Raw genomic sequence first — 27,783 nt, 5'->3', positions numbered from 1 at the left:
CTAGGTGCTCCCTCCGATGCAACAAGCCTCCTCCTAGCGCCAGCTGAAGGGTGAGAGGATCACCCTCTCCAACCAAGGGCAGCTGCAATGAAGGCTACATGCTGCATGCTGCACCAAGGCATGCTGCACCAAGGGCTACTGACCACACTTAATACAAGCCACCAGTGTCCCAGGCCCCAGTCGCTCCCTTGCCTTGTACCTGGCAGCAGCAGGTCCCTCATTTTCCCTCAAGTTTCTCAGAGGGTTCCTATGAGCATCTGGTCTCTTCTACTGCTGTCTGAAAGCCTCATTTCAAGTACTAACAGCATCACCCTTCCTTGCAGTTCAGGCCCTCTTCTCTGTGGGACTTCCTCATTTCCAGCTCTTTGCTCCCTTTTGTTTTCTGTACCTGAATATTGTCTGTGAGAATGTGACTTCTATTTCAGTTCTGCAATCTAACTATTTGAACTATTGCTTTGTATTAGGGATAAGCATTAGGTATGGAAAAAGTAGCAGCTGTTTGGCTTAAAGGAAAACATGAAATGAGCACTAAATCTAGTGTTTTAAACTGCATCAGAAATACTGTGCTCAGGACGTTGTGCCTATGGAAAGTAATTTGCAAGTGTGGATAAGCATTACTGAGCTGTGAAAGATTCAATTAACATATAGCTTGCAATACTTGAGTCAGGACACTTCAGCCCCTCATATTTAGATCAATATCTGATTAAAAACTTTAGAGGTGCACTTGGAATGTGCAAGAAAACATATGACAAGGCTGGTAAAGGTTCCTGAGATGGCCAAGAAGAGTTCCTCATGAAAAGTCGTGTTGCTGAAGTAACAAAGTATTCTGCATGGCCCAATCATTAGATCATCAGGAATTAAATTTCTTATAACAGTAGTCTGCAACATCTACTTTTGCAGCTGCGTAACACAAGGGGGAGTGTGGCTCTGAACTGCATCCATTTCATGAGGCATGGCTGGATGCTGCAAATGGCTGAAATGTTTATACTTAAGTATTGTTCAAAGTAATGAAAAAAAAAAAAAACTGGCAAAATATTCACTTTTGTTTGCCAGATGTGGAAATACTGACTGGGACAAACCTTTCATGGACTGTCTTTTAATAGAGAAAGTGGTAGCAGATGAATCAGATGCTCCACAGAGAAATTCTCATTTAACTGCTAATGTTGGTAATTTATGAAGGAAACTTTGGAGAAAAAAACAACATTAAAAAAAAAAGAAAAGCAAAAAACGGGTAAAAGCTTTCTACTGAATTTTAAGTATGCACTGGCAAAATACAGGATTTGTAAGTATTGTGCTATGGCTCTTAACATCAGTGTTTTATCATATTTTATTTATTTTCATCTGCAAAAACTTCCACTTACAACAGAATAATCAACAACTGGTTTTGAATATGGAGAAGGTATTTTTTGCTGATAATGTTCCTGCCAAAAACTACTTCAGCTGAAAGCTATGGCTTCACTACAGAGAAACTGAGGTTTACTAATAAATATTGAAACAGATAGTAACAGCTGGTTAGCTGACATAATATTAAGTCCTGGAAAAATGAAAGAATTAGGTAAAATTGTCTCATTTGCTATCTGGCATGAGCAATGAATGATGAGGCGGGACTTGATGCATGCAAGGGTTAGAAATCATGCTGAAAACCTCCAAACAGATAAAACATCTAAACAAATTTTTTTTCTGCTGCATTTTAATTTTATGAAAACACACTGGATGATTTCCTGACTCTGCAGTATACAATGTATGGTGTTATTTAATTGCAAATGTAGTTAATGTATTATAGATTGAATCATTATGTGCTTATATTTTAAGACATTCGAAGACACACAATAATACACACACAAAAAAATTTTATTAGAGTTACTACTTACCAAACTCACTTTGTTTTGTAATACTGCCTATTTTATGCCACTTTCAAAAAAAAAAGGTGGAAGGAAAACATTAATGTTTATCTGCACCAAATTCTAAACTTTTGTTTAAAATTTAAATTCCAGTTTAAAATTAAACTCCAGTTTTCAAACTTCACATTTATAACGATTCTATTATATTTTTATGCCACAAAGAAAACTTCTTGCCCTACTCCTAAAAAATGTGACTGAAAAGGAGAAGAAATTCATCCAAGTGAATTCAGAATTTTCTATCTAACACCTTTGAATTACCTTGTTCAGACATGGTCTTTTGAGGTTTAAAAACATTATCCCCTTATGTAGAATTACATGCTGTGATTCCCAGCAGGATAACCTCACAGCAAAGAAGCAAGATGCTTTTTTTCACTCCAGTGGGCACCTACCCAAACAGTTCCAATTGCATGTACTGCCACAAAAACAGCAAGTAGCAAATCTCCTAGCAGACACCCAGTTTAATTAAATTAAAAAAAAAAAAAAAAGAAAAGGAAAAAAGCTGAGTTTCTACATTTTCCTAGACACAAACATAGTCACACATATGGGTATTAAAAGTATATCATAAAACTATTAGTTTATCTATTGACATTTAGACTTTTATATAGCTTTTAAAAAGGATTTCTTGAAATTCCCTTTTGAAGAAAAAATGATTCTGTAATCCAAGAAGTGTTGTCTGTAGAACAGATACTAAATTTCATAAGTAGAAATGCTGCCCTGAAAGGTAACTGGATAGAGATTCTATTTTCAGATTAAGATTCTCAAATCTTAACTTTTGTGCATTTTCCCTCAGTTTCTCAGTGGTGCAGATACTCCTCCTTTGTTAATATGTGTTTGGAGATTCAGAGACAGCAACATTATCTCAGGTTGTCAGCCAACCCTCTCATCATATTTTGAAGGAAGTTTAAAAATAATTTTAAGTCAAGATGAGCTACTCCATTTTTGATACAAGCAATTTTATGGGGAGAAGAATGTAATCGTAAAACACATTTCTAGAGCTGCTAACGTGACTCTTCTAATTGAAACTGCTGTGCTCAATACAGCAACCCTAAATTTTTTCATGTGTTTGCTGTAAAACATAAAAAGCAGATGCAGAAATCTCGCAGCTGTTTCAGTTTACCAGTGTTAACTTGTACAGCTGACTGCCATCCAGAGGCAGCAAGTTTAAAGTGGTTTCAGCGACTTACACTGACCATGTAGCATTCATCTGTTAGTCTCATCATAGGCAGGATTCTAAGATTTCTTGATGTGTAAACTTGAACCTGGGGAAAACAATTACTACACTAGAAATTTTATCTGGGAAAAATATTTTCATAATTTTTCTGGGTAGGTCTACAAATTGGTCTTATACTTTCGCTTTAAATGATTTTATAGAACTTTTGGGATTAGATTGTGGTGGATTGGAGATTGGAGATGTGGTGGATTGGAGAGTACTACACAGAACCAAGAGTTTGTTTTCTGTAAGATGTTTTTCTGTTCTACATGAGTCTTTTAAAAAAAACTACATAAATTATACTAAGGCATGCATAAAAATGAGAGCAGTTACCTGATAAACCTTAAAGGTATAACAATAGAAAGGGAATAAAAGCCACTTGTACTTGGGAAGCGCTGTGGATCTGCTGGAGTTTAGAATAAGGTCTGTTGTCTTTGAAATGTTCTGAAGTTAACATTTTCTGATTTGTCTGTATTTGAAAGTTAGTTCAAGTTAATCTGACGTGTAAACATGTCAGTGAAACTGGAACATGTGTCTGAACACAAACAGAAAATAGGAGTATCATCAGCAGTAGTTTGTACCTGCAGTCTACCATGAGTAGTAGGAGTTGTCATTTGAAGATTATGCCTCTTGATTAATTAGCAAGAGAAGGAACATTCATGCTGTAGAAGAGAAATTGGTTTCCTGTGTTCTGCATCACTAATCTACACAAAACACTGATATCTTGGTTATACAATAAGGAAAGTTACTGTGTATGAGAACAAATTTAGGTAGCACAGGCTATACAAATATATTGGCTTTTAGTGGCATTCTCGTACTGCTTTCCAAAGAGCAGTCAAAGAAAAATACTTTAAGGGATATTATTGAACAAAGTTATAAAAGCCTTGAAAAAAGTCAAGATAAACAGTATTTGCTGCTTTCCCCATACTCGTGAGCCAGTCATTTCACAGCAGCAGGAGGCTACCAGGTGGTCAGACACAGTTTTCTCTTTGTAAGTCCATATTCACAACTCCTAGTCTTCTTCTTGTCATCAGCAAGCTTGAAAACGGCTGTCAGGGGAATTTGCTCCATGACTTTCTCAGGGACTGAAGTGGGGCTGATATCCCTCTAATTTTACCAAAGCTCCTTTCCTGCCCATCAGCAATCTAGGGGTGACATTCTCCTCCCCAAACACTGTGACTTTGAAAGATAATTAGAAATGGCCACACAGTACACTGGCTAGATTCCTCAATGCTCACAGAAACATCCCATCATGTCCTGTGACCTTGTGTGTGAACAATTCCTTGAACCTGTTCTCCTCAGCTATGGGTACAGCTTCTTTGCTCAAGCTTTCTCATTAGTTTCCAGGGCTTTAGATTTCCAGAGGCAAGTTTTACCAGTGCTGCAGGAGTTGTTGAATCTGAAGTTAAATTTCACTTCTCATAAATTGCTTAAAACTTAGAACTATTTTGTTTTTATCAAATAATTGTTAGCTCTGTGGCTAACGTTATTTTTGAAGTCTTTAAGGTTCCATTTAAGGGAAGCTGATGAAACCTTCTAATGCTTCCTTCTTTTACCTCATGTGATTTTGATTCCCTCCCCCTGCAAAGCGCAGCAAATGCCAGAGATGTCCACCTCTATCAGGCCACCTACGGTCTGCTTAAAAGGTGACTTCTTGTAATGAAAAGACTTTTCTCCTGATCCTCTAAAACAGCTTTTACTGTAACTTCCCTCTGAATTACCAGTATTTTTCTACTGGTACTTGCAATTAACATTACCCAGTAAATGCTTTTTAATCCTTATTGGAAGATCACAAAACACAGTCAGACAAATGGTTAATAGTCACTCTTGTTTAACGGCTTCACCATTTTACATTTTACAACCTGAAATTTAAGTTTACCTCCAAAGAGCCTGCGAGCCTGCGTAATGCCTCGTGTTTTGCTAATTAACCTGACAATCAAGGTGGAAGTGAAGGAATTTATTTACCAAAGCTTTATTTACATGCACAAAAGCAGTTAAGAACAAGTAAAAACAGCTGAGCAAAATTGAATAGTAACTTGTACACATATTAATTCGCTTTGATTACAGCTAGTTTTCTCTAGGCCTACAGCAACTTGTAAGATCCAGGTCTGTTAGCCATTGAGTAGAGAGATGATGTTTGGCACTGCTTGTACAATGATTCCCTTTCTGCATGTCTTTTCTTTTTATTTAACATTTCTTTCTCAGCAGCTCGGAGGGTTTTTATTACAGGAGAGGGAGTGGCTCCTTAACACTTTTAAATTTTGAATGGTTTTACTAAAATAGTCATTATTTGCTCCCAACCTTTTAGTGGCAGCATGTGTGATCCAAGCATGCTTTCAGCATTAGATTTTTGGGGGTCTGGGATTGGTGTGATTTTTTTTTTTTTGCCTATTCTTCTTGAAATACAAATTCATTTATTTTTCCAAGCTAATTTTGTACTGTGGCAGGGACTGATAATTACAAAATTTAAACACTGTTTTTCTTGCTTTGTTTTCAGAGAGCAGATCGGTAGCTCAGAATTTTTTATGTACTGTTACAGGCTTTATCTGAAGGAGGGTACCGCAGTCAGTTCTGACATGACAAGGCTCTTCTTTGTGAATTTTAAATTTGTTCATTTTTATTTTGAACCCTCCACTAAGAGTTGCAAGGAGACTGGATCAGAATATTCATAGCAGAAATACCTTGTACATCTCTGCTAACCATCTTTGGATAAGATGTACTAGTGAAAGCATAACAAAATTCTATGTAAGGTTCCTATTCATAGAATAATAGTATCTGTTTCATTTTCCACAACATATAAAAAAATGTCTGGAAGTTCCAGTTAAACTTCTCTCAACTAGAAGCTACCAGAATGGCTGAAAAAAAGGGATTTAAAAAGCATTTTTGTATTTTTGGAATATGGATTCCATTTAGAAAGAGAATATGAGTGCACTGATAATGATTTTGAAATAAACCCTATCTGAAACATATGCATAAACGTACTTATACGAAATGCATCTCTGACAATTGCTTAGAATTACATTTCTGTAATGTAATGAGCATCGATAAAGAAAGCACTACCCAGACTTATCTATGGAGATTCAGTAACAACTGACCTACTTGTTCAGGGAACTGTCACAAATTTGCAGTATTTTTCAACCCAGATAGCTTCAAACATACTTCAATCTCTTCTCAGCTGGGGAATGGAAAGTCTTAGAAACTGCCAGAAGCCTTAAACCTTTCAAGTGCCAAGATGCACAGCTCCGTACCACTAGGAAAGAGTGCAGTTTGATCCTTAGTAGTGATAGCCCACACATGAAGTGCTCAGTCTCATTTTCTCCAGCCAACGTAGTCTTTAAGGAGAACTTGAATTACAACTGCAGGCAAGATAAATTTAATTGGGATAGCGTTGCAGTCAATTTATAACAGAACTATTTACAATCCGTTCTATTACGGGCCTTCCTGTTTAGACAGAGGGTGTATTCAGAGGTTTATTCCCTAGGGTGATTAAACTGTCTCTTACTAAACGTGGCCACCAAGCGCCCAATTAAAAGGGAAGTCCCATTTTCCTCCGGGCCTCGCCCCTCAGGGGCCCGAGCAGCCCACGGGGTCGCCGCGGCAGGCCCTGCCCCGGCGCGCACACAGCGCGCGTCAGCAGCGGCCGCTGTGCGCGCGCAAAGAGCGCGGCAGGGGCGGCCCCCCACGGGCCACGCCTCTTCCTGGGCGGAGCGCGGGCTCCGCGCCGGTCCTGCCCTACGTACGGCGGCCCAGCCGGCTCCATATGAGGCGGCTCCTGGGGAAGCGGCTCCCCGGGAAGCGAGCGATCTCCACGCCGCGGGCGGCCGGAGGCCTCGCCGGCAGGGGCCGCCAGTCCCTCCGAGAACTCTTCTGGGAGCGATCGACCTCTTGGTGGGCGGGCCCGCGCCCTCGGGTGCGCGCGGTAAGGCTGGGCAGGCGCCGCCATGATGAACAGCGGCGGCATCGGGGTCCCGTTGGGCTTCCCCCTGGGCCCTACGTCCGTCATCCAGGTCACCAACCTCTCCTCGGCCGTGACCAGCGAGCAGATGCGGACGCTCTTCGGCTTCCTGGGAGATATCGAGGAGCTGCGTCTCTATCCCCCGGAGTAAGTGGGGCCCCTGCCGCTCTCCGCAGCGACGGAGCCTAGGGATGAGGGAGAGGCGCGGAGGGGCCGGGGGGTAGCGGGAAGGGCAGGGGCAGGAGGCCAGGGGCGCCATTTTGAGTGCGGGCACCAGGGGGGCGTCACGTGGTTCCCCCCCTTTGTATGGTCGGAGCTGCGGAGAAGGAGCTGCGCCCGCACTTAAGATGGCGGCGCCGGCCCTTTTCTCTCTTTCCTAAAACCCGCTTTCTGTAGCTTGTCTGTCTCCTCGCCCACGCTGGTTGCAGGCGAGCTAGACCGGGGAGTTCCAGGCCCGCCTTCGCCCGACTGCCTTTATTCTTTTTCTTTTTTCCCCTTGTGTTGGAAGGGCGCTGTGCTCCGAGGAGGAGCTGTTCGAACAGAAGCCAGAGTAGCTGAGGTTTTGTAGCGGGCAGAGGAGGGAACCTGCCCTGCCTCGGAGGTGCCCCCAGTAAGGCTTGTGCAGTAAATTAGTCCCAGGGCGTCACATCGCTCGCTAAGTTACAGCGGTTCGTGGTGTCAGCGGCGTGCGAGGGGTGCGCTCAAGTGGCAGCCTTGAGAGGTTGCCTCTCTCGAGAAGGTGATGATCAGCAGTAAAGGGCAGGAGATGAATTTTTTTTTTCTCTCGAGGCAGCAGTTGTCCTGGGAAGCGAATAATAAATGCGCTTTAAAAATTAAATCGGACTAGTGGAAAGGAGAGGGCATTATTAGCATCCCAATACGTGAGCTTTGATACAAGAATGCTCAGGCTAATAAAACTTCGTTTTGCAAAAGGGAAGAGCCAAAAAAGTTGGTGTTTATTAGTTTTGATATAGCTACATAACATCTGATTATATTTGAATACCAACCATTCAGAAAAAATAACCACTTAATGTGTAAAGGTATGGTTAAAATGAGGTATGCCTTACTGATATCTATATGGTGGATTTTTATACTGTTTTCTAGGGCTTTGTCCTGGACTTGTTCCACAGTTGGTTCTTTATATTTTTAGTTTTCTCGTGACTGAATCTGGTTTTTTGTTACAGCTGTTGTTCTTGTCTTTCACTAGGTTATATAACAGGTTTCAAGGGAAATGGGGACGTTCTTGACATTCATATACAGATAATGTCTGTGCCAATATACAATTTTGCCAGGGTATATATACGCATAAAATACTAAAATCCAGTACCATAATAGGGAATAACTTGGGAATGTCAAGGTCATGATGCTGATTAATTCAGTTTTCAGAGATAGGATGCAGGATTGTGATTACCTGCTTTACTCTTAGTTTTATTTACTGTTATTTATGCATATATGTTAGAAGTGAGGCACTTCTCTTGCCGCATACTTCTGGACATTTGAACTGACATCCAAATTGCTACCTTGGGAGAAAACTAAGTATGCCTAAAACCTCTAATGCCTTTCCTTAGAACCAAAAAACAAAGTGCCTCCTGTTGACTTTCTGAAAATGTATTTAAATAACGTTGTGATAAATTCATAAAATAGTATTTGATTGACAAGCGGCTGGGAAGCGAAGGTATCCCAAACAAAACATAGATCACTATCAGTTTGCAATACAGTTAAAAACTGAAGCTGGTTTGCAGGATGTGACAGGTCTTTTTGCCTTGATGTGTACTCCAGTATGCTAGCCACTGCCCCAGCCTAGTGGTATTTTCAGTTTAGCAGGAGACCAGTGACACCTGTAATTGGATTCTTAGTCCCAGACATGCACAGACAGTCCCATACACTTGTAACGCAGTTAAAGTTTGCCTTTCAGAGCAGGCCTCAAAATTACATGTGTAGCAGTGAGCATTCAAATGTGACCTTAGGAAGATTTTTGAACAGTTAAATGTTGAAAAACTTATTGAGCAACAATTGGGTTTTGGCAGAATGAGTTGTTTGAAAGCCGGGAGTCGTAAACTGTCTCTATTAGGTGTGGAAAGACCTGCTGTGTAATACTGCTTGCTACTGAATAGTCTGGAGTGGTCTTGAAAGCTAGAACTCTGTTGGAAAAAAACTTTTGATTTAATAAAAAGTTGAGTGATGCACTGGTTTGTCATAACCCTTCCCTAGTCAAGGGCGAGACTGGATTGGCCTCCAGTGTTCTGCAACCAGGAAGTTCTGCTCTGGTTGCAACCCAGCAGGCCTTGAGAGATGGAGACACATGCCATACCAGACCTTGGCAGTGGGGTTTGGGGCCTCCTCTGGTTTGGAGCCTAAAAGTGTTCTCTTCATGAACCAGAGTATTTGGACAAATCCTAGTTTAGCATTGAGGGCTGCCACCCAAGTCAATCTCACTTGTATCCCTTATCCATTTTGACACAGGTGGATGGGCCACCTTCACTTAAGGGACATGTCGTCTGAGAAAAAGGGTTGTCATCTGTATAGTCCAATAAAAAGAATTGTTATATCCTGCAGTGATAGCAATGTAGGTGAGACTTTTGAGGCAAAACACACAGAGCCTTATTTAAACTGATCTGCCCAATTAATCCATAATATTCTATTTTACTAAGTTATTAATTTCTGTCATGTCTTCCACACCTCACACACTCCACCTCCCTGCCCTACCACCCCACCTCCTTGCCCCACTTGAGAAAATTTGGACAGTTGGAGAAATGTTTTATAGCCTTTTTTTTCTTATTACCGTAGATTTCTGAAAAAGTCCTTCTTAGGAAATACTTTGGTTGATTTTTATTCTGTTAGGAGATGAATGTTGCTGTCTTTCTACAAAGTGAAACAAAAATGGTAGAAATGTCCCAATACTATTTAGATATTTATTTCCTCTTAATTTTTTTTTTCTGAAGAGACTAACTGAATTTTAGTAACTTTGAATCAGAGATATAAGAGTTGCTTTTTGATGTCAAGGCTGTGTTACCTAAGAGAAAGATCACGAGTCTCCCTCAATTCAGCCTCAGTAAAGGCTAGCAAAATAAAGGTGACAAAAGGACTTAGAATAGGACTTGAATGTTTTAGCAAAAAGTTCTCTTAAAAAGGGTAATGGGAAGACTTTTGAGGCCCCCTTTATAAAAAGAGAGAACTCAATCACTGTTCAACCTTCTAAAATTTTAGATCTCTTAGATCTTAATGGTTTCTCTTGAGGCAACTTTTATGTGTTTTTAGTAGAGAGCGGCACCTTGTAGAGAATTTCTCCTTTCTGACCTCTGGAAAGCGCTTGGTATCAAGAAGTCTTTGTATGGCCTCATTTGCACCAGTGTTCAGACAGCTTATATTTTTTGACATATTGTCCACATAGCTTTTGTGTTCTAAATCAAGGAATACAGGAGAGTAAATCTTACAAAAACACACTTGATAGTGCAGGCTCTATAGATGTTAAAATTTATAGGGATTACTGGGGAGATCTGAAACTGTGTGGAGCAGAATTATATTTTTGAGTTGGCAATGAAAGCAAAAAAAGAAAAAAAAGTCAGGAGATACTAGAAGTCTTTAGCAGTGTGGACCATAGAACCTTCAGTGGTGACTTCAGCCATTTGGGTTATAATACTGAGGGATATATCTAAAAAGAGACAAGCAAACACCCTACAGTGATGGCAAGAAACTCCAAGACACGAGTTCCTCCCTTCCCTTAGAGTCCTCTCCCCCACCAAACCAAAGCAAATAAAAAAAATACTTTGTGGTGCTCAAAGTATCTCTAGAGTACTGAAGAAGTCACAGCTGGCTGTCACCTCTGATGCTAGAAACTGGTCTCAACAGAGATCTTACAGCTAGCTCCGAAGCTGTTCTATGCAGTTAGTTCCTTCCTGAATGTGGAAACTTGAATTGGTAAAAGCATTATCCGCCACAAATAAGTAAAAGTGAGCAGAAGGGCAGTCAATCTTAAAATGTTTCTCTATATTGTATGACGTTTCTGTCTCCCACTCTCTGTGTAGTTTTTCCCCTATGTTGTCTTTTCTTAAACAATTTTCCATCATAGATGTTTCTGAATGCCATTCTGAATTTGGCCATCTCTAGATATTATACATTTGTGCTACTGTCCTGGTAGCCAGAAACATACTACTCTGCCTGCTTGAGGCTTACATTTTTGGTTTATTCTTATAATCAATATGATGAGATCATGTGTCTAAAACTTCTGATTTGTATTTAAATCCTGAAATCTAATAGAATTTCATAGAATAACTGAGGAAACAACGTCCTTGGAATTCGAGGGGACTCCAGGATGGGTTGTGTTAAACTTGAACTGCTGCTGGTGATTCCAGAAATTTGGCAAATGTTTCCATTTTGGTTGAGACAGGACCAGGGTGAAATAGTCTGTGCAACGTTTTTTCCATGATTTCAAATGAAACTTGCTGATATTCCAGGAATACAGTATTCTGTCTTTGAGTATTTACCTGTACTTCCTTCATGCGAAGAAGTAAGCTGCTAATATAAAGGTTACAAACCTTGACTAGGGAATCCATTTTTAATGCGAACTTAGGTTGTTTTGATCAAGATTGCAATGTTTCCGTGTTTTCTTTTGGCATACAGTGTAATGGAAAAGTGAATTACAGATTTTCTTCACTTTTGTAGCCAAATGGTGTGGTGCTCCTACTTCCTCCAATGTTTCTCCATGCTACATTGTGCTGAACTTTGGCAAGTGGTTTTTGTTACCTTAGTCAGCTAAGACCCAGTATTTGAAAGCCCTCTCAAGAATTGTTTTTATCTTTGTAAGAATTAATAAAACTACTTTGGTGAAAGCCAGAGAGAGAATATTGATTATTACAGACTAGTATCTGTAGTGGCTTGTTGTCTTTCCTAAAAAAAATATATATTTTCAGGAAAAAAAAGATAAACTATAAAATATTTACTGGCAATTGTAATTGTCAAGTAAGTATGCTCCTTCAAATAGTAATTTGAAATGTACTATTCAGTGTTGTGTAGCCCGATAATATAAGAAAATTAGTCTTGTTAATTAGTGATTTTGGCATACGTAAGTTTTCTTTAAAAAGGTGCTCTATCTTTTTTCACTGATACAGCAAGTGGCAAGTTAGTAGATTTCTATACTTTAGGCTTCCTTTTCTATGAAAAAAAATCTTTTTATCCCTAAGGAGTAATAGTTAAAAATATATCCATACAGTTATGACTAATTGTTATTTTTTCCTTTTATCTTGCAGCAACGCACCTCTTGCTTTTTCCTCCAAAGTATGTTATATTAAGTTTCGTGAAGCATCAAGTGTTGGTGTGGCCCAGCATCTAACTAACACGGTTTTTATTGACAGAGCTTTGATAGTTGTGCCCTGCGCAGAAGGTTAGTATTTTAGAAATTCTTCTGTAATGTTGGTCTTTGTTGTATTTGTTAATTGTTTTAAGCTTTCTATGTAAGGTGATGCTCTGTTGTTGTTTTACTTTATTTGATTGCTTTTTGGAAAAAAAAGGCCTTGAAACAAAATTGAAAACTGAATGAAAAAAGCCCCAGTTATACATGTTTAATTGAAATTCAGCATTGGCAAAAAGACAGTTGGTTTAAGTTATAACTCAGGTTTCTGTAGTTATTGCGTATTTTGAAGGAAAAGAGAGAAGAATAATTCCTTCTACTATGGTTTGTGTAGGCAGGTGTATTTGCACACAGAGTTCTCACTGAAGTCAATGGAGCTCTGGGAAGATCAGGCAATTCCCTGACACTTAACATTGCAGTTTGAATCTTAATGTATCACCTTTGCTGTAGAGACTTTTTTGCTGATTTGTGCTTTTTTAAAGATACTGATTATTTCTGCAGTTTTAGAGTGAATCCCAGTTTTGTCTTGCAGACATGGTATACTCATTTGGCCATTTTAGAGTCATCTAATCCAAGATACTTAGCACTCAAAATACTGTTGAATATAAATGTTTATCTGCTAGTTTAATTTTTAAACTTTTTACTTTCTTGTTACTGTTGAAAATGTTACTTCATGTGCCATAAAACAATTTCCTTATGTATACTGGTACTCCTTTTTGTTTTGGGTATCTGGTTAAATATACAGTGATTTGTCCAGAATACTCCCATCATTAAATGTTCTTAAGAACATTACTGATGTAATGTAATTACATTAAAAGTCTTCATGAGATAAAATACTTGATTAATACATTGACAGATGTTCCTTCCCCTAGCTCTGAGGCCACGCTTTTATAGATGTGTTGAGTACATGACGATTTGTGTTCTTAGTAGAAGCATCCGAGATTTGAATACAGTTACATGAAGCAGGGTCCTGTGGCAGGCATATCAATGGATTTAGGCAGAGCCCCATTGACTTCACTGGGATCACTGTGGAATTTAGCCTCTGACTGATAGCTGGACCTTTTGCCTCCTTGGAATGGAATCATTCCAGCTGATGGAGTGAACCTGACTTTACTTTCAACTTAGTTGCTGTTTTGCCATGAACAACAATATGTAGAGTGATTGAACTGTAAATTGCAACAGATCAAGAAATACCTCTTAATAACATCTCTAGCTGCAAGAATCAGGTTTTGGTTCAAAAAAAAATACTATTGACTTCTTGCAGTTTGTTAACAATGGTCCCAGAGTACCATGTTTTGGCGTGTTTGCTGCATCATGATCTAGATAGTGTGAGATGAGTGCTGCTATAATACTCATTTGGGACGTTCTTAACAAGCTGATAGGTCTCAAAAATTTCACAAACTATAAAAGTGCTTTCACTAGAGGCTATATTGACCTAAAGTGTACTGCCTATTCTTGTAGCTTTCTTAGGCAGGTCATACAGCACATACGTTTACCTTTGTAAAGCCTAGGTTTTTAGTTCCTTTTGTGTCTTGTTTTGGGGACTCTTTGTTTTCATATTTTTAACTTGTTCTTAAACCACAAAGGGAATATTGCTGTATGCACTGGAAAGTGTGTAGAGGCTAAGCGCACCAGAGTCTCCAATTGAAGAATTGCCCCATAATAAATAGGCTAAAGATTATTCTGAATCTTAGTTTTATATTTCATCAGTAAGATCTTAACACTGGTTCAGTATTACCAGAGAGGGAAGATGGCTGCCTAATGAGGGAACAACACTTCCTGGTGTTTTTCTTGTGATGAGCTCACTGCCTGACATGATATGGCAACAGGCAGGTAAAGCTATATTTTCCTGTGTCTTTTGTGGTAGACAGTGAATGAAAGGAGAATAAGTCAAAATTCTGACAAATCTTGTTCCAGCTCTATTGATAACTGGCTGATCAGGCATTTCTGAGAAGATGTGATCACTGTTCAGAATCATTCTGGACTCCACAAAAATGTATGCATAATTAGGTGAACAAGGTTTTGAGATTGCTTTTTTGATGTCAGAATGCTGTTCTCTGTGACTTTGTATCAGAATCACTCATTTATAAAAAGATGTGAATTTATACAAATTTAACTTTCTGATGAATTTATTATTGTGTGGAATAAGTATGGCTTTGGAGACCATGGCACAAACGTTTTTTCACTATGTATCATACGATGCACTGTTAATGGAGTCAGTGAACTGGATCATGGGTTTTAAAAGATGGCTTTTTATCCTACCAGGAGGTAAAATTATACCATTGACCAACATTCCCACTAATAAACATTTAATGTGTGAAGTTAAACATAGGGGAGAGGTAAAATGGAAATCTAAAAACATGATTCAAAAAAATAGAAAAAAAAAAACCCTGACATTTGGAGTGTATTTAAAGAGTGGTAAATCAAGGAGGAAATCACTACAGAATGAAATCAATGTAAAGTATGTGACATTTGATGAACAAATTAACAAAAATGTTACTGTAAATGAAGACCATTAAGCTGTGAAAATACAACTTTTTGTGTGTGTGTATTGGTAGGTTTTTCTTTAAATATCCTTTGAAAATGCAAAGATGAAAGCTAAACAAAGATGCCACCCTAATCTTTCTAAATTTTATGTCCACATTATCTGGTAGATGGATTTTGACTATTAATTTGGTTTTGTATGTTTTCTCTGTGTGATATTTGTGCATTATTAGATGACTAGACTGGCCAAGGCAGACCTGTTACACTTGCCTGAGTTAGGCATTGTTTGCCATGCCACTAAACCTGCCGCCAAGTGAAACCTTCATGGGGGAAATGAGATCGAAGTCTGACCTGCTGAAGATGGACGCCCTGTCTCTGTTTTTGTTTTATTTTGCTTTCTTTCCTTTGTTTCTTTTATTTTTATTTTATTTTGTCCCTTTTTTGTTTTGTTCTGTTAAATCTCTTTCCCTTGTACTTGTGAACTGGTACTTCAGTTCTGTAAAATGATGTTTGTAAAGGATTCACAGTGTTTGATTTTGAAGTTGACTTGAAGCTGCTTATGAATGGTGGATGGTATACGGAGAGTTTAGAATATGATTCGTTTTTAGTGCTCTGAATTAAGGATAAATTTGATTTGGAATTTGTTTAAGTATCTAAATTGTGTAGATGAGTACATTGTGTCAGAAGACAGGAATAGTGTTTTGAGATGCAGTCTTCCATATGTTGTGCTTTATGAGTTTATCTTGGAAAAGGACAGTTAAAACTCTTACTTCTGGAGAAAGCGACTTTAGAAAGTAAAGTTATAATATTTTTCTGCTACTTTCCCTCAGCAGAATGTTCTATTTTATGTTGCACCAGCTATTTAAAAGAAGGTTTACTATTTATGTCTAACATGATGAGTTTAAAATAATTATTTCTGAAATTGAACTTTTATGAATATTGACTGTCATGAAATATTCGTTTACTTCTGATGAAACCTTTCTCCAGTGAGGTCAGTTGGTAGTAAGATTTCATAATTTTTTCTTTCTGTAGCTCTCAGAAAAAAACTATTTACCACTCATAAGTACAAATGCAGCCTGAAGTTTTGGTTGGAGTATGTAATGTGAGACACCTTGTCTTTTAACACTGTTACTTGTGGGAAGATTGAATCAGTTATCTTTGTGTGTGTGTGTGTGTGTGTGTGTGTGTTGCACTTTTGACATGCTCTAGTGGTGATTATTTCAGGAAGATGTTTTTAAAAAAACATTAAAGACAGAAAAAAGAAAAGGGTTTTTGCAGTCATCCCAGAGTCCCAGAAGCCCTGGCAGTTCATACTGGAGTGACTGATCCCTAAAGGATGTTCTTCTTGTGAAACAGAAGTCTTGGTGGACAAAGTGGTGTGTTTAGTCCTCAGACACTGCTCTTGCCTGCCAGCTGCACTGGGATCTCTTGGTTTCACTCCGTTCACCCGACTCTGCACTGCAGCTGGGAAGAGCTTTGAGTTGTGATCTTTGTTGGATTTGGCTGTGACAGTTGTAATTGCCAGTAGCTCTAATCTCTTTATTCCCTTCTGCTAATTCCACTAAGATTCATGAGTTGGATCTAATAGAAATTATTTTATTTCTAATCATACATGTTCCATTGATGTAAAATAGAAGGAAAATAATAACCTTTTTAATGTTTAAAGTAGACTATGAACTCTTCACTGTTTTTAAAACAAGCAAGCTCATTGCAGGAGCACTTTTGGATGTGAGAGTTAACTGTAGGTTCACTACAAAGAATTGGAAATTAATTTCTTTGGAGCGCTTGAGGAATAAAACAAAATGGGAACCCAACAAAATGGGTTCTAGTATGGACTAGGTTTTCTAGGGCTCTTTAGACTAATGGTACACAAAAGTAGCAATCACAACCGTGCCTTTAAGCCATGCCGGGACAATGTACATTTGCTTCCAGATTCTTTTGCAAAGGGGAGAATCAATAAATGGTCATGGAACCTGCAGTTTACTAAGCAGAAGAGCTTCTAAGAAATCTGTCTAAGGATGTGGTATAGATGTGGCATAATTATTTTGACTGCTCCCTCATTAGAAAATAAATATCTTCACCTCATTCTTACTCAGATTTTAAATACTATGTTCTAAAAATGAAAGTATTATTTTTAAACTAAATTGTCCTAAACTGTTGTGTCATAACCCACATGTTTTGATGTATTCAGTGGGCTCGTATTTCCTTTACAAATACAACCACAGAGGTAAAACTGCAAAATTTAAAGCTTTTAACTCATGAAGTTATTTGGACCTGCATGTTAATTTGTTTTTCAAAACTGTTTAAAGAATATGGAGGTAGATACTCAAGATACTGGAGATTTATTTTTGTTCCTCCACAATAGTGTTCTCTAGAATTCTTTTAAAACTTGGCATGGACTTAAAAACTGGAAAAGTTTTTCTGAAGAGACAGTGTCGTTGAATATACAGGCAAATTTTCAGGGTTCTGTCTGTAGAAATAGACCCTTTCTCATTCTTGAAAACAAAACAAATGAATCTGTCTTTGTGATGTGGAACTGACCAATTTGATTTTTGTATTTAAAATAGAACTTCACATTGTTGAAAGACCAAAGTATTCTGGAAATAATGCTGCAAACTTTACAATTTACATATGCATGCTGTTCATTCTGGGAGCTGCTAGAGTGGTGAACTTAAATGAAATGTTCAGTGGATTTCTGGAACAATGTTTCAGCAAGTTAATTATTTCAGTGCTATGATCCATATACTTAAAGTTTATGCTTCTACTGAAGTCACTTTTTGAACTTGAGTCATCATTGTCAGTCTTAGTTATATATGCCTAACTGAGCTCCTGTTTAAAAGGGCTAAATGCTGAAGCGTTTTATAAGTTTACTTGGTTAAGTGTGTATTGAATTGGCTGTATGTAAGTGCATACTTAAATTAGGCATATACTTATGTACAGTACTGACTAAGGATCTCCGTTAGCATGCAGACATACCACTATCAGAACCATTTCTACCTTTGGATTTAATTGTGCCATGTCTCTTGATCCATAGAAACATGGAACATGAAGCATGCATGGGTAGCTGTTTAATTGCAAGATGTGAACTGTTAAGGATAAGTTCTGGTTCATTACTCATTTGAAAAAACTTTAATACTTTGATTTTCAGAACTGGTACATAATTCTGTGCCTAATTTGCATGCACATCTGCTGGAACTCTATATTCAAAAGCCTGTTAGTAGGCCTACATATTAGGCAGGGTACACAGAGTACCTGATACTTTTGAGCAATCAGGCAAATCGGGTACACCTCTCATTGCATGCCTGACTTCAAAATGAGATCTATTAAGAGTGCTGAACATTGTGATGTGGTGGCTTAGATTCATGCATGTTTTTTAAAAAGTCCTGGAAGTCATTATTGCACAGTTAACTGCTAAGTGCTAATAATTTTCCTGTTTTTCTCTCTTAGTTAGCAAAATTAAGTGGTTTCTTACCTGTTGAGTTGCAAAGTGTCTCAAAATTTAATATAAAAAAATAAATATAAATAGGAAGCATGAAAAAAAGGGTACTGTTATTTTAACTGTTTTGTTCCACTCATGCTACATATAAATTAAGTTTCCTTTAGATTTGTTTTGTCATTCAGTCATATCCAGCTGTAACCCAAACTTTCCCACAGATCTGTAGAGCAGGTTTGCAGCACTTGTTTCTTTTAATTTTTTAAATTAGTATGTTTTCTGTGGTGTCAGTTGGAACTCATATTGCTAAACCTGCATGGTGTTTTGAAACCTACCTTGAATTTTCCTTTTCAATAAGAATATTAATCTTCAAATTTTGGATTTAGATGTTTTGTAAAGGAAACATCCATCTGACATATTTGTTAAAACATGCAGTTTTAATCAAGGCAGGAAACCGCTGGCACACTTTTTCTGTATTACTTGACTACTAAAACAATGTTGAAATAAGAGCATTTACTTATATTAAGATCCATGGGGAAGTACCAGAAGACTCAGTTGGTTAGCATATGTACAGTTATGCCATTAATTTTGAACAGATCGTAAATACCAGTGTAGTTAGAACTTCCTTCACAAGTTTTTTAGCTTTGTGTTTAATGTTTGTGCCAGTTTTAGTCCCTTTGCGTTTCAAATTTAAAATGTACATTTAATTGTAATCACAATTGTTTAATATTTAATGTTTTTTGTTTTGGAGATATTTTAGGGGTTCATTTAGTAGTCTAATCATGGCTAACATTCAATGAAACCAACATTTAATTCAGATTTGTTATTACTTACTTTTGGTATTACAGGAGGACTATAATCAGGTCAAAATAGCAGGAAGTACTTAGGTTGGGAAAAGAGAGCTAGTTTAGCCTGGTCAAGCTGAAATTATGGTTTTCTTCATTCTCAGTAAATTTAGAGTTAACTTACCAGTTTCAGATAAACTGAGGTGACTAGAATATGACAGTACAAATAAGTTTTTTCTACTCTTCCTTCCTCCACCTTCAACTTCACTTGTGGTGTGTATTCTGTGCAGTCACAGTAGTTCAATAGTTTATTATTTTATGTTTTATTTATTTTGACATTCTAAGCAGGTAACACCAAAGGAATAAAGAAAAGCACAAATTTCAGTCAGCACATACTTTGGTTTTTTCTTTTTTCTTTTTTCTTTTTTCCTTTTTTTTTTTTCTTTTCTTTTTTTTTTTGTTTTCTTTCTTTTGCTGATTTGGTTATTTGCCATTTCTGGGGATTAAACTTTAAAAAATGTTCTTCTTTTCTGTATCTGATGTTCTGTGTGCTATTAGTGATGCAGCCAACACGAACGGTTGTCATGTGTAAAACAACTTTCGATCACCGCGAAAACACCGCCCTGGGAAAGCGTCCATGCTTGATATCGTTTGGTTCATGAACGTTAAGTTTCCAGTACAGGTGACCCATAGCTCAAAGTGTTAAATAATTATATACATTATTCAGTTTTTAAAATAATAATCCATTAATGAGATTGCTAGTCTTTGAAGTTTTGCTCACTTTTGTTTTTCCTAGTAGAGCAGGGTAAAAGGAAAAACTTAAGTTATTTGTTTCTTTGTAAGGATCTGGTAGATAGATTCATTGTTATTTATTACATTTTTAAATGCAAAGGTAATTGTAAAATCATAGAAAGAGTAACATCTGGCTAGTGTTCCAACTCTGTGTAATGCTTTCATTTGCTTCTTCAGGTAAAATCCCAGATGAAGCCAAAGCCCTGTCTCTATTGGCGCCTGCTCCTACTATGACAAGTCTGATGCCCGGTGCAGGGTTGCTTCCTATACCTACACCAACTCCCTTGACTACAGTAAGTGAAGTTCAGTGTCTGTATATTTTACGGTTTCCTTTGTTCTCGGTAGCCTTTTCTGTGGACAGGGAATGAGGACTATCTAGTCAGTGGATGTTGCACTGAGGGTTTAGCTGTGTTGACTGTCCTGAGGATTGATCAGAAGATATCCATGTACTACCTTCCCAGGGTTTTTCTTTCAGATAACTGTTTTCCAAAATAGTGGGTAAATACTGGTTTTGATTTTTGTTCGTTTTTAGTTGCTGTCCTACCCTGTAGGGTCATTAATTTGCTTCAGTGGTAGTTAGCACTGACAAAAAAATTATTAAAACCTAAGTCACATTGACACCAGTTCTTCAGAATATTAAAAGCTGCAGTAGAGACTTTTCCTTGATATCTCTGTGGCAAGATTTTTGACTGTGAGACTGTCTTAACAATGGTTTCACTATGAAAAGTAGAGGAGGTTGGTTATGCTATTTTTCCTCCATTTCCTTTTGCCTCTGTAAGCCTTTCTTGACCTCAGCAAGTTGCTCTGGTTTATTGAAGGAAAATTTAAAATTAAAATAGAGTAGTATTTTCCTTTGTTACATAAAAGAAGGTACTGATGGGTTATTAAGAATTCCCCACACTTCTTAGAAATCAATTTCTTGAAAAGGCAGTTGCTTTCTGGGTAGAGAAAATTCAAGCCAGGAACTCAATGGACCGATTTTGTAGTGATTTTTAAGTGACTTTTTATAACATTTCACAAGAGAGTTTTCCACTTCCAGTTACAAACATGAGAGCTGTATACTTTTCACATCCTCTAAGTATGAGTGGAAGAGCTTAAAACATTCTTTGCATTTCAACTGTAATTAATTTTGTCTTGGGTGATTCATTTGTCCAGAATACGGTTATGTGTCCTTTGATCCTGAGCACTGGAAGTTCCCTTCTTTCCTTGCTGAGCAAGATCTCAGCCATTCCTTATCCAGTCCAAATAATTGTTTCCAAAAAATAAGTATACTAGCAGTGTCTGAGTCTTACTCAATTTATTTGACTCTAAGCATTAGAGCCTGTATGTTCTGTGATTAATATAAATCCCTGTCCAGATCTCTTTCGTAAGATGTTAACTGATAACCGACAGAATATCTTAACTATGGAAGCTTATTTTTGGGTAGGTTTTTCTTTAAAAAAACCTGTTGTGCTGTGACCTTTAAAGTATTGCTTGTACTCATTAGATCTGTTTTTGTAGAAGTATTAAACAAGTATTAATAAATGGAATATCTTTTGCCAAGTATTAAGAAATGGAATATCTTTCACCAGTGCTTGGCTGCAAACTGTATTCTGTGCTTGTGTTTTCCAGCTTGGTGTTTCACTTGGTACTTTAGGGGCTATACCAGCAGCAGCATTGGATCCTAACATTACGGCACTGGGAGAAATACCACAACCACCAATTATGGGAAATGTGGATCCATCCAAAATTGATGAAATCAGGAGAACAGTCTATGTTGGAAACTTGAATTCTCAGGTAGCTTTTTATTGTTTCTATGTTGTGGAAATACTAACAGAAGGTGTGAAAATGTTATCTGTGAATTCTAATCTTACGTATTAAAAGAGTTTCTGTTAGTTAATGGCAACATGAATTAAAACAAAACCCCCTAAATTTTTTTTTTCATGATGTTTTGAATTTTGAAGGTTCATGTGCCAGTCAGATTAGACCAGGTGTTGTCAGAATACCAGAGAATCCACTGTAGATCATTTAAAGAAAGCTACTTCTAATTGTGTGCTGATTAAATGTACAGTTTGCTTGTGTTAGATGTGCAGTCCTCAGAAGTCATGAGATGATGGTAGCTGTCCTCCACAGCACTGTGTAGTTGCTTAAGTACAGTAAGATGGAATGATGTGTCCTGCTGGAAGCTGCACAATTAGCATAAATGTTTTTCAATCAGAAGCTTGGTTTTTTTGAACGACGGTCAGATTAATTATTAAGTATTACATTTCGTAGTTTTTGGCTTCTGAAACAGCTACTGAGTGTAAAAGTACTGTTGATTGTGATGAAATAAAACAGACAGGTAGCTAGAAGAAAGTAAAATCTAAATCCTTCAATATTGTGTGGATTTTTTTGCTTTAGTTGATCAAAAGTCACAATTAGTACCTTTGAAACGGGTATAAGGAAATTTCTTACCAGTTACTTCAGATTAGTTACCTAAAAAGTGGAAAATCCCATGTAAATTTCTTTTCTTTTTTTTCACCTAGATGAAGGACTAAGGGCTTGTGACTGTACTATTTAAAAGTGTAGAATATTCTTTCGATTAATGGAAGAAAGTATTCACTTCTTCAAGACTTAAAATGTAACATTCCCAATGATGCTTTGTAATGATGCTGAGATATCATTCCAAAATTCTGTGGCTCTTAGACTACCCAATATATTACATAATTTTCATTGTGTAGTTTACTTCAAACTGAGCTCTTCAACTCTTTTTCCCAGACTACGACAGCAGATCAGCTGCTTGAATTCTTTAAGCAAGTTGGAGAAGTCAAATTTGTGCGAATGGCAGGTGATGAGACACAACCAACACGATTTGCTTTCGTGGAATTTGCTGACCAAAATTCTGTACCTCGAGCTCTTGCCTTTAATGGAGTTATGTTTGGGGATCGGCCACTGAAGTAAGAAATTAATTACCCATATTACTGTTGAATGAGACATTTCTTTTTATCATTATACACACATTTATAAATTATGTGTAGCAAAATGCTGTGACTAATTTTTTTTCAGTATATGAACCTGTTGTTAACAAACGAAAACATTTTTATCAATTCCAGTTTCACAGTTTGGCATAAATTTCTCTCAGTAGAATATGTATAGCATTGAGTAAAACACATTTATATTAATCTTGAGGTAGTGTAAGCTATAATAGTGAAAAAGATCTTTAAAGTCCATAGTACTAATTAAGTTATCAGTATGATGTGTATGTAGTTAGTAGGTATTAATGTGAAGATTTGATCTGAAATAGAGAAGTAACTTCCTGGACTTCTAAAAATATTGTAACATAAGAATGCTGTGCTGCCTTTCTTTAAAAGTGGTAAGATTTCAAAGTAATAAAAGATGCTTTGGATACTTGGAACAGATGGGTGTTTTGCTAGACTTTTAAGTTTTTAATTTTATACAAAGTTGTTTCCTTACTTGTTTTTCATTTGCCCTGTTCATACATTTAAGAATGAAAGGTTGTTATTTTTCTTTAATTTAGGATAAATCACTCCAATAATGCAATAGTGAAGCCACCTGAAATGACACCACAAGCTGCTGCCAAGGAGCTAGAAGAAGTGATGAAGAGAGTAAGGGAAGCTCAGTCTTTTATATCTGCTGCTATTGAGCCAGGTAGGTATATTGTGTTAATTAATAATTACTTGAACAGGTGCATTCTGTGTTTACCTTGGTACACATTTCAAGAACATTTGCAGACACAAGAGTATCAAGAGCTATTCAGTCAGTACATGTTGGGGAAAAAACCAAAATAATCAAAATTCTGTTCATGCATCTAAGCAGTGGCAGGAAGCTTTTTATGTCATCATATGTTGTTTTCAGATGCATGTTCACTGAATGTTTTCAAACATTGCAAATTTAATACTAAATCCATACTTAATGATGGCACTTCTTAAGTTAAGAGCACTTGAAAACATTTAAAAGAATATGCTTTCTATTTTTTGTTGTCTTTTAGCACTCACTGGTGCCATAGTTTTATGATGAGCATGAGCTAGCTTGGTTCTGAAAGCTGTAATGTTATGCTTTCCTCATCTATAAGCAGCAAGTGAATTTGGTTTCTTTTTCATGATTCCTAAAGGCTGTATGCATCCTTAAAGCAAATGAGATCAGAGAATAAATCTGGAATAAATATTAACATATTGTAGAGGATTTCTTTTCATGGGGATTGTTTCGCTGTTAACACTGACATGCCAACTCAGGGAGGAATGTGGTGTTGTGTTGAGAGGTCAGACATCATCGCAGTGGTGATTTATGTTGGCTTAAACTGATTGCAAAACCACAGCATAAAAAAAATCTCAACTTTGTAAACTTTCTGCTTCTTCCCATCAGCAACTTTTTGCCATTCTTATTAACAAACCCAGATATCGTCTTGTGTTGGTATGATAGTGTGGAGTCTTGAGGGTTGTTTGGGGGAAATTTTCTACTGTGTTTTTTGTTTAAAAATAAAAACTCCAGCACTTTATCACTGTAAAGCAACAGAATAGCAATTAGGCTCTTAACTGTGGTGATATCACTGTTAAGGTTTCTATTGACTTTCTGGCCTTCAGTCAGACTTTTCAGCCTGTTCTATTCTTCCTTTCCTCCTATGAAACAATGTGGAATAAAACATCAGTATTTGTACAGTGTTGGAAATATCTAAAAATACAGACAGTAATACTTATATTCTGTGCTTGTTTTCAAAATTATGTCCTCTAAATTTACTCTATTCTTCTCAAGTTATTAAAAAAATAAGAAGGTAATTATATTAAATAAATAGAGCAAAAGGAGGACGTGTTATGATCTTGTGCATTGTGGCAGCAACATAAATCCCATACTCATAGTAGAGCTAGCTGTTTATAATTATCTGGTTTATGTGTACTGCTGCAGGATGGCTGCACTCAACGAGTATATGCAATGACTTTCTTGGATGTTTCTGAAGGATATTTGCAAAGGAGGAAGATGTGCAGAGAGTAGGCCCCTTGCAATATATGTGGTACATTCCACTTGTGCCAGATTGTTAACTGGGATCTTTAAATGTTCTGAGCTTACACTGCAAAGTGGTTTTTTCCTCTCAGAGTCTGGAAAGAGCAGTGAAAGAAAAGGCGGTCGATCTCGTTCCCATTCTCGTTCAGAATCCAGGTCTAGCTCAAAATCCCGATCTAGAAGGAAAAGATCACACTCAAAACACAGGTAGGTATGCTTTTTGTTTCAGACATATTGGGATTTTTTGGAAGATCATGTTGGGATTTTTTGCAAGGTGCTGGTTACTGATATTTTTTAGTTATAGACAAGTGTTGCTGTAAAGATAATTAACTTGCACCCAGAAGATCAGCATAACCAGAAATTTTCTCTGAGTAGATACTGTTTTCCTCTAAACCCTGAATGTTTATAGGATTACTTTCAGTTTAAACATTCTAGAAGGTACTTCCTGTGTAATGTAAAATGAGTTCTGTGGGTTTTTGTACATTTTATGTTTTTGTGCATTAGACTGTGTAGCCAAATAACATTTTGTGACCTGTATTTTAGAGAGAAACCTGCATTTTGTGTATGAAGCATATAACTTACTGGTAACACCTGAGCAGATGGGTTGGCTGGTTTTTTGACTGGTTTTGGTATTGTTCTCAACTTCTAAGCATTGAGTTAATTTTGTCCTCTAAATGTTTTTAAAAAGCATATGGAAAAGGCTTCAGGGGCAGTTTCTCATTTTTCAGGTTTTGTTTGCTTTGCTAAATTTATTCAGTTCTGAAAAAGAAAATTATCAGATAATTCTTGAAGATTAGGATTTTTCTCTGTGAATGAAACAGGCTTGTTCTGTGAGAATTATAAAGGCTTCCCAAAACGGTCCAGATTCTTTCAGTGTCAGGAGTATATTCTGAGAACCTAGGTAAATAAATTTAAAGATATTTGGCTGTGTTAAGGATGAAAAAAATACCAAAATTTGGATTGTTATTTGATTGCTTTCACTTTTAAAAGGTGGATGTTGTCCATATTGCAGCAGCAGCTCTGAGACATCCTTTCATTCATGTCTTCAAACAAGACTGCTAGGATACTTTTAAATTCAGAAAATCTGGTGAGAGGGGGTTATCATCAATTATACTATCAAGTAAATGTGATACAAGTGCAGTCTTCAATTTTGCAACAGTAGGGAACCACAGCAGGTGTTCTCTAGTGACTTCAAAATGTCAGGTGCCTTTTTAATGCAGGAAGGACCCTTTGGTCACTTCCTTATTGCTTGCTTCTCTGCTATGTCCATAACTGAAGGCATAACTGAAAAACAAACTGGTTTTTGTTCAACAGTGCAGTCATTTCAGTATTATCTTGTATTGGCACAAACCAAATGAAATTCTAGAAGATAAGCTTTTCTTGCTTTAAATGTGGAAAACCTGTTCCTTAAACAAATGATAATTATTATATTTTACTATGTTATGTTAAATTGTGTAATATTGCCACTGCCACTTTTGAGAACATGCTGAAAAAAAGCCAATCTGACTTGTTGAAGCAGCTTCATCCATAAAAATAATCTATCCTTACTGCTTCCCTGTTTCACTGTTTTATATAACATCCTTTTCATCTCCGTGACATAAAATTTATTGAAGGTTATGCTTTGATTCACATAATTTGCAGTGCAATAAATTGCAGGTGATTTGTATTTCTCTGCTGATAAGGAGAACAAAGCTGTAGCTAAAAAATGGTATTCTCTCTTCTTGGTATATTTTACTGATGCCATTTGGAACTACCTAAAAACAGAGGCCAGACAAACTTAAGGGAATAAAAAGCAGTTACATTTATTGAAGGACCTCGACATACACTTAGGGCAGACAAAGCCCTCCCTAGGGGCTACACCCAAAGTGGACCCAAAGCAGGTCATTGGTTTTCACACTTTTATAAGTTTGGTTTATTTGCATATTGGGGATTAATCTTTCAATTACAGCTTCAAGTAATGAAGTAATTTACCCCAAGTTTGCTTTCCCCCTAACTCACTCTTGTTTACATTTCTCGGGGCCTGAGAAAGTAAAGTGTCCTTGACTCTCAGGCCTGGAGAGTAGTTGCTTTGTCTGATCAAAATGGGAGAACAGTAGCTAACACTCTATATGGAGTTATTTAACTAAGGAATTGCAGGATTACAAATGTATGAAAAATATAACAGCTAAAATCCTGAGGCATCATTCAACTCTGTGTCTTGAGCTGTGGAAGGAAGGTGCGGTTGTTACTTTTTGTACTTCACAGTTCTTCTGGTTTTATTCAGTAATATATGTGATCCTTCTCTCTCTGGTAATTTAAACTTTGTGGTGCCTTGTGAAGCGAAGTGAAGCCAGTGATGTGGTTTTCTGAAACTTAACATGCAAATACAGCTTTTTATTTTTGTTTCCCTGGGGAAAAGGGTCTTCCAGAAATTAGGGAGTATTTTGGGAAAACAATTTCAAGTGCTGTTCATCAAATCTGCATAAGACTTTTTTTAAAAATCAGAGTATCTACACTTTAATTACAACTGAAATCCATGCTAACAGATCCTTTTATGTGGAAGGGTTACTTGACTTTATGAATTTAAATTACAAGGATGGATAACAGAGCAAGAAGAGATTGTTGCAGCCAAAGTCCTTTCTTTGATGACTCAGACTTCAGTAAGTGCCTGGGCCTGGAAAGGAAATTAAATGTAATTTATTATTACAATCTGCTGCAAATTGCCAATCAGATTTTATGCAGTGTCATTTTGTGAAGACAGCTGTTGTAAATTGTAGTAACTTCTGTTTTCTGGATTCGTGGAGATTATTACGAAACACTGGTATAACTTAAATGGCTTCAAAGCGCAGCATGTTACATATGGTGAAGCATAAAGTATCCATGTTTACAAAAACATTTGCTGACAGTATGTTATTACGGTGTC

At 37.2% G+C, this 27,783-nt stretch overlaps 1 protein-coding gene across 2 annotated transcripts in view; it reads left to right on the top strand.

The window, feature by feature from the left end:
- Positions 1 to 6,876: 6,876 nt before the first annotated feature.
- The window catches only part of SREK1 (splicing regulatory glutamic acid and lysine rich protein 1), a 35,151-nt gene continuing 14,244 nt past the window's right edge, over positions 6,877 to 27,783 (top strand). The window contains exons 1-7 of one of the 2 annotated variants that reach the window (XM_058823244.1): positions 6,877 to 7,213; positions 12,313 to 12,446; positions 20,085 to 20,200; positions 21,519 to 21,683; positions 22,644 to 22,822; positions 23,404 to 23,534; positions 24,974 to 25,088. In XM_058823244.1, the coding sequence (XP_058679227.1) occupies positions 7,053 to 7,213; positions 12,313 to 12,446; positions 20,085 to 20,200; positions 21,519 to 21,683; positions 22,644 to 22,822; positions 23,404 to 23,534; positions 24,974 to 25,088 (1,001 nt within the window). In that variant the 5' untranslated portion in view covers positions 6,877 to 7,052. Of the gene's footprint in view, positions 7,214 to 12,312; positions 12,447 to 19,673; positions 19,798 to 20,084; positions 20,201 to 21,518; positions 21,684 to 22,643; positions 22,823 to 23,403; positions 23,535 to 24,973; positions 25,089 to 27,783 lie in introns of those variants that run through there. The other variant, XM_058823245.1, reaches the window with a different exon arrangement.

This window comes from Ammospiza caudacuta, chromosome Z, assembly GCF_027887145.1.
Source record: "Ammospiza caudacuta isolate bAmmCau1 chromosome Z, bAmmCau1.pri, whole genome shotgun sequence".
Lineage (NCBI taxonomy): Eukaryota > Metazoa > Chordata > Aves > Passeriformes > Passerellidae > Ammospiza > Ammospiza caudacuta.
This window is presented reverse-complemented; position numbering and strand designations above follow the sequence as displayed.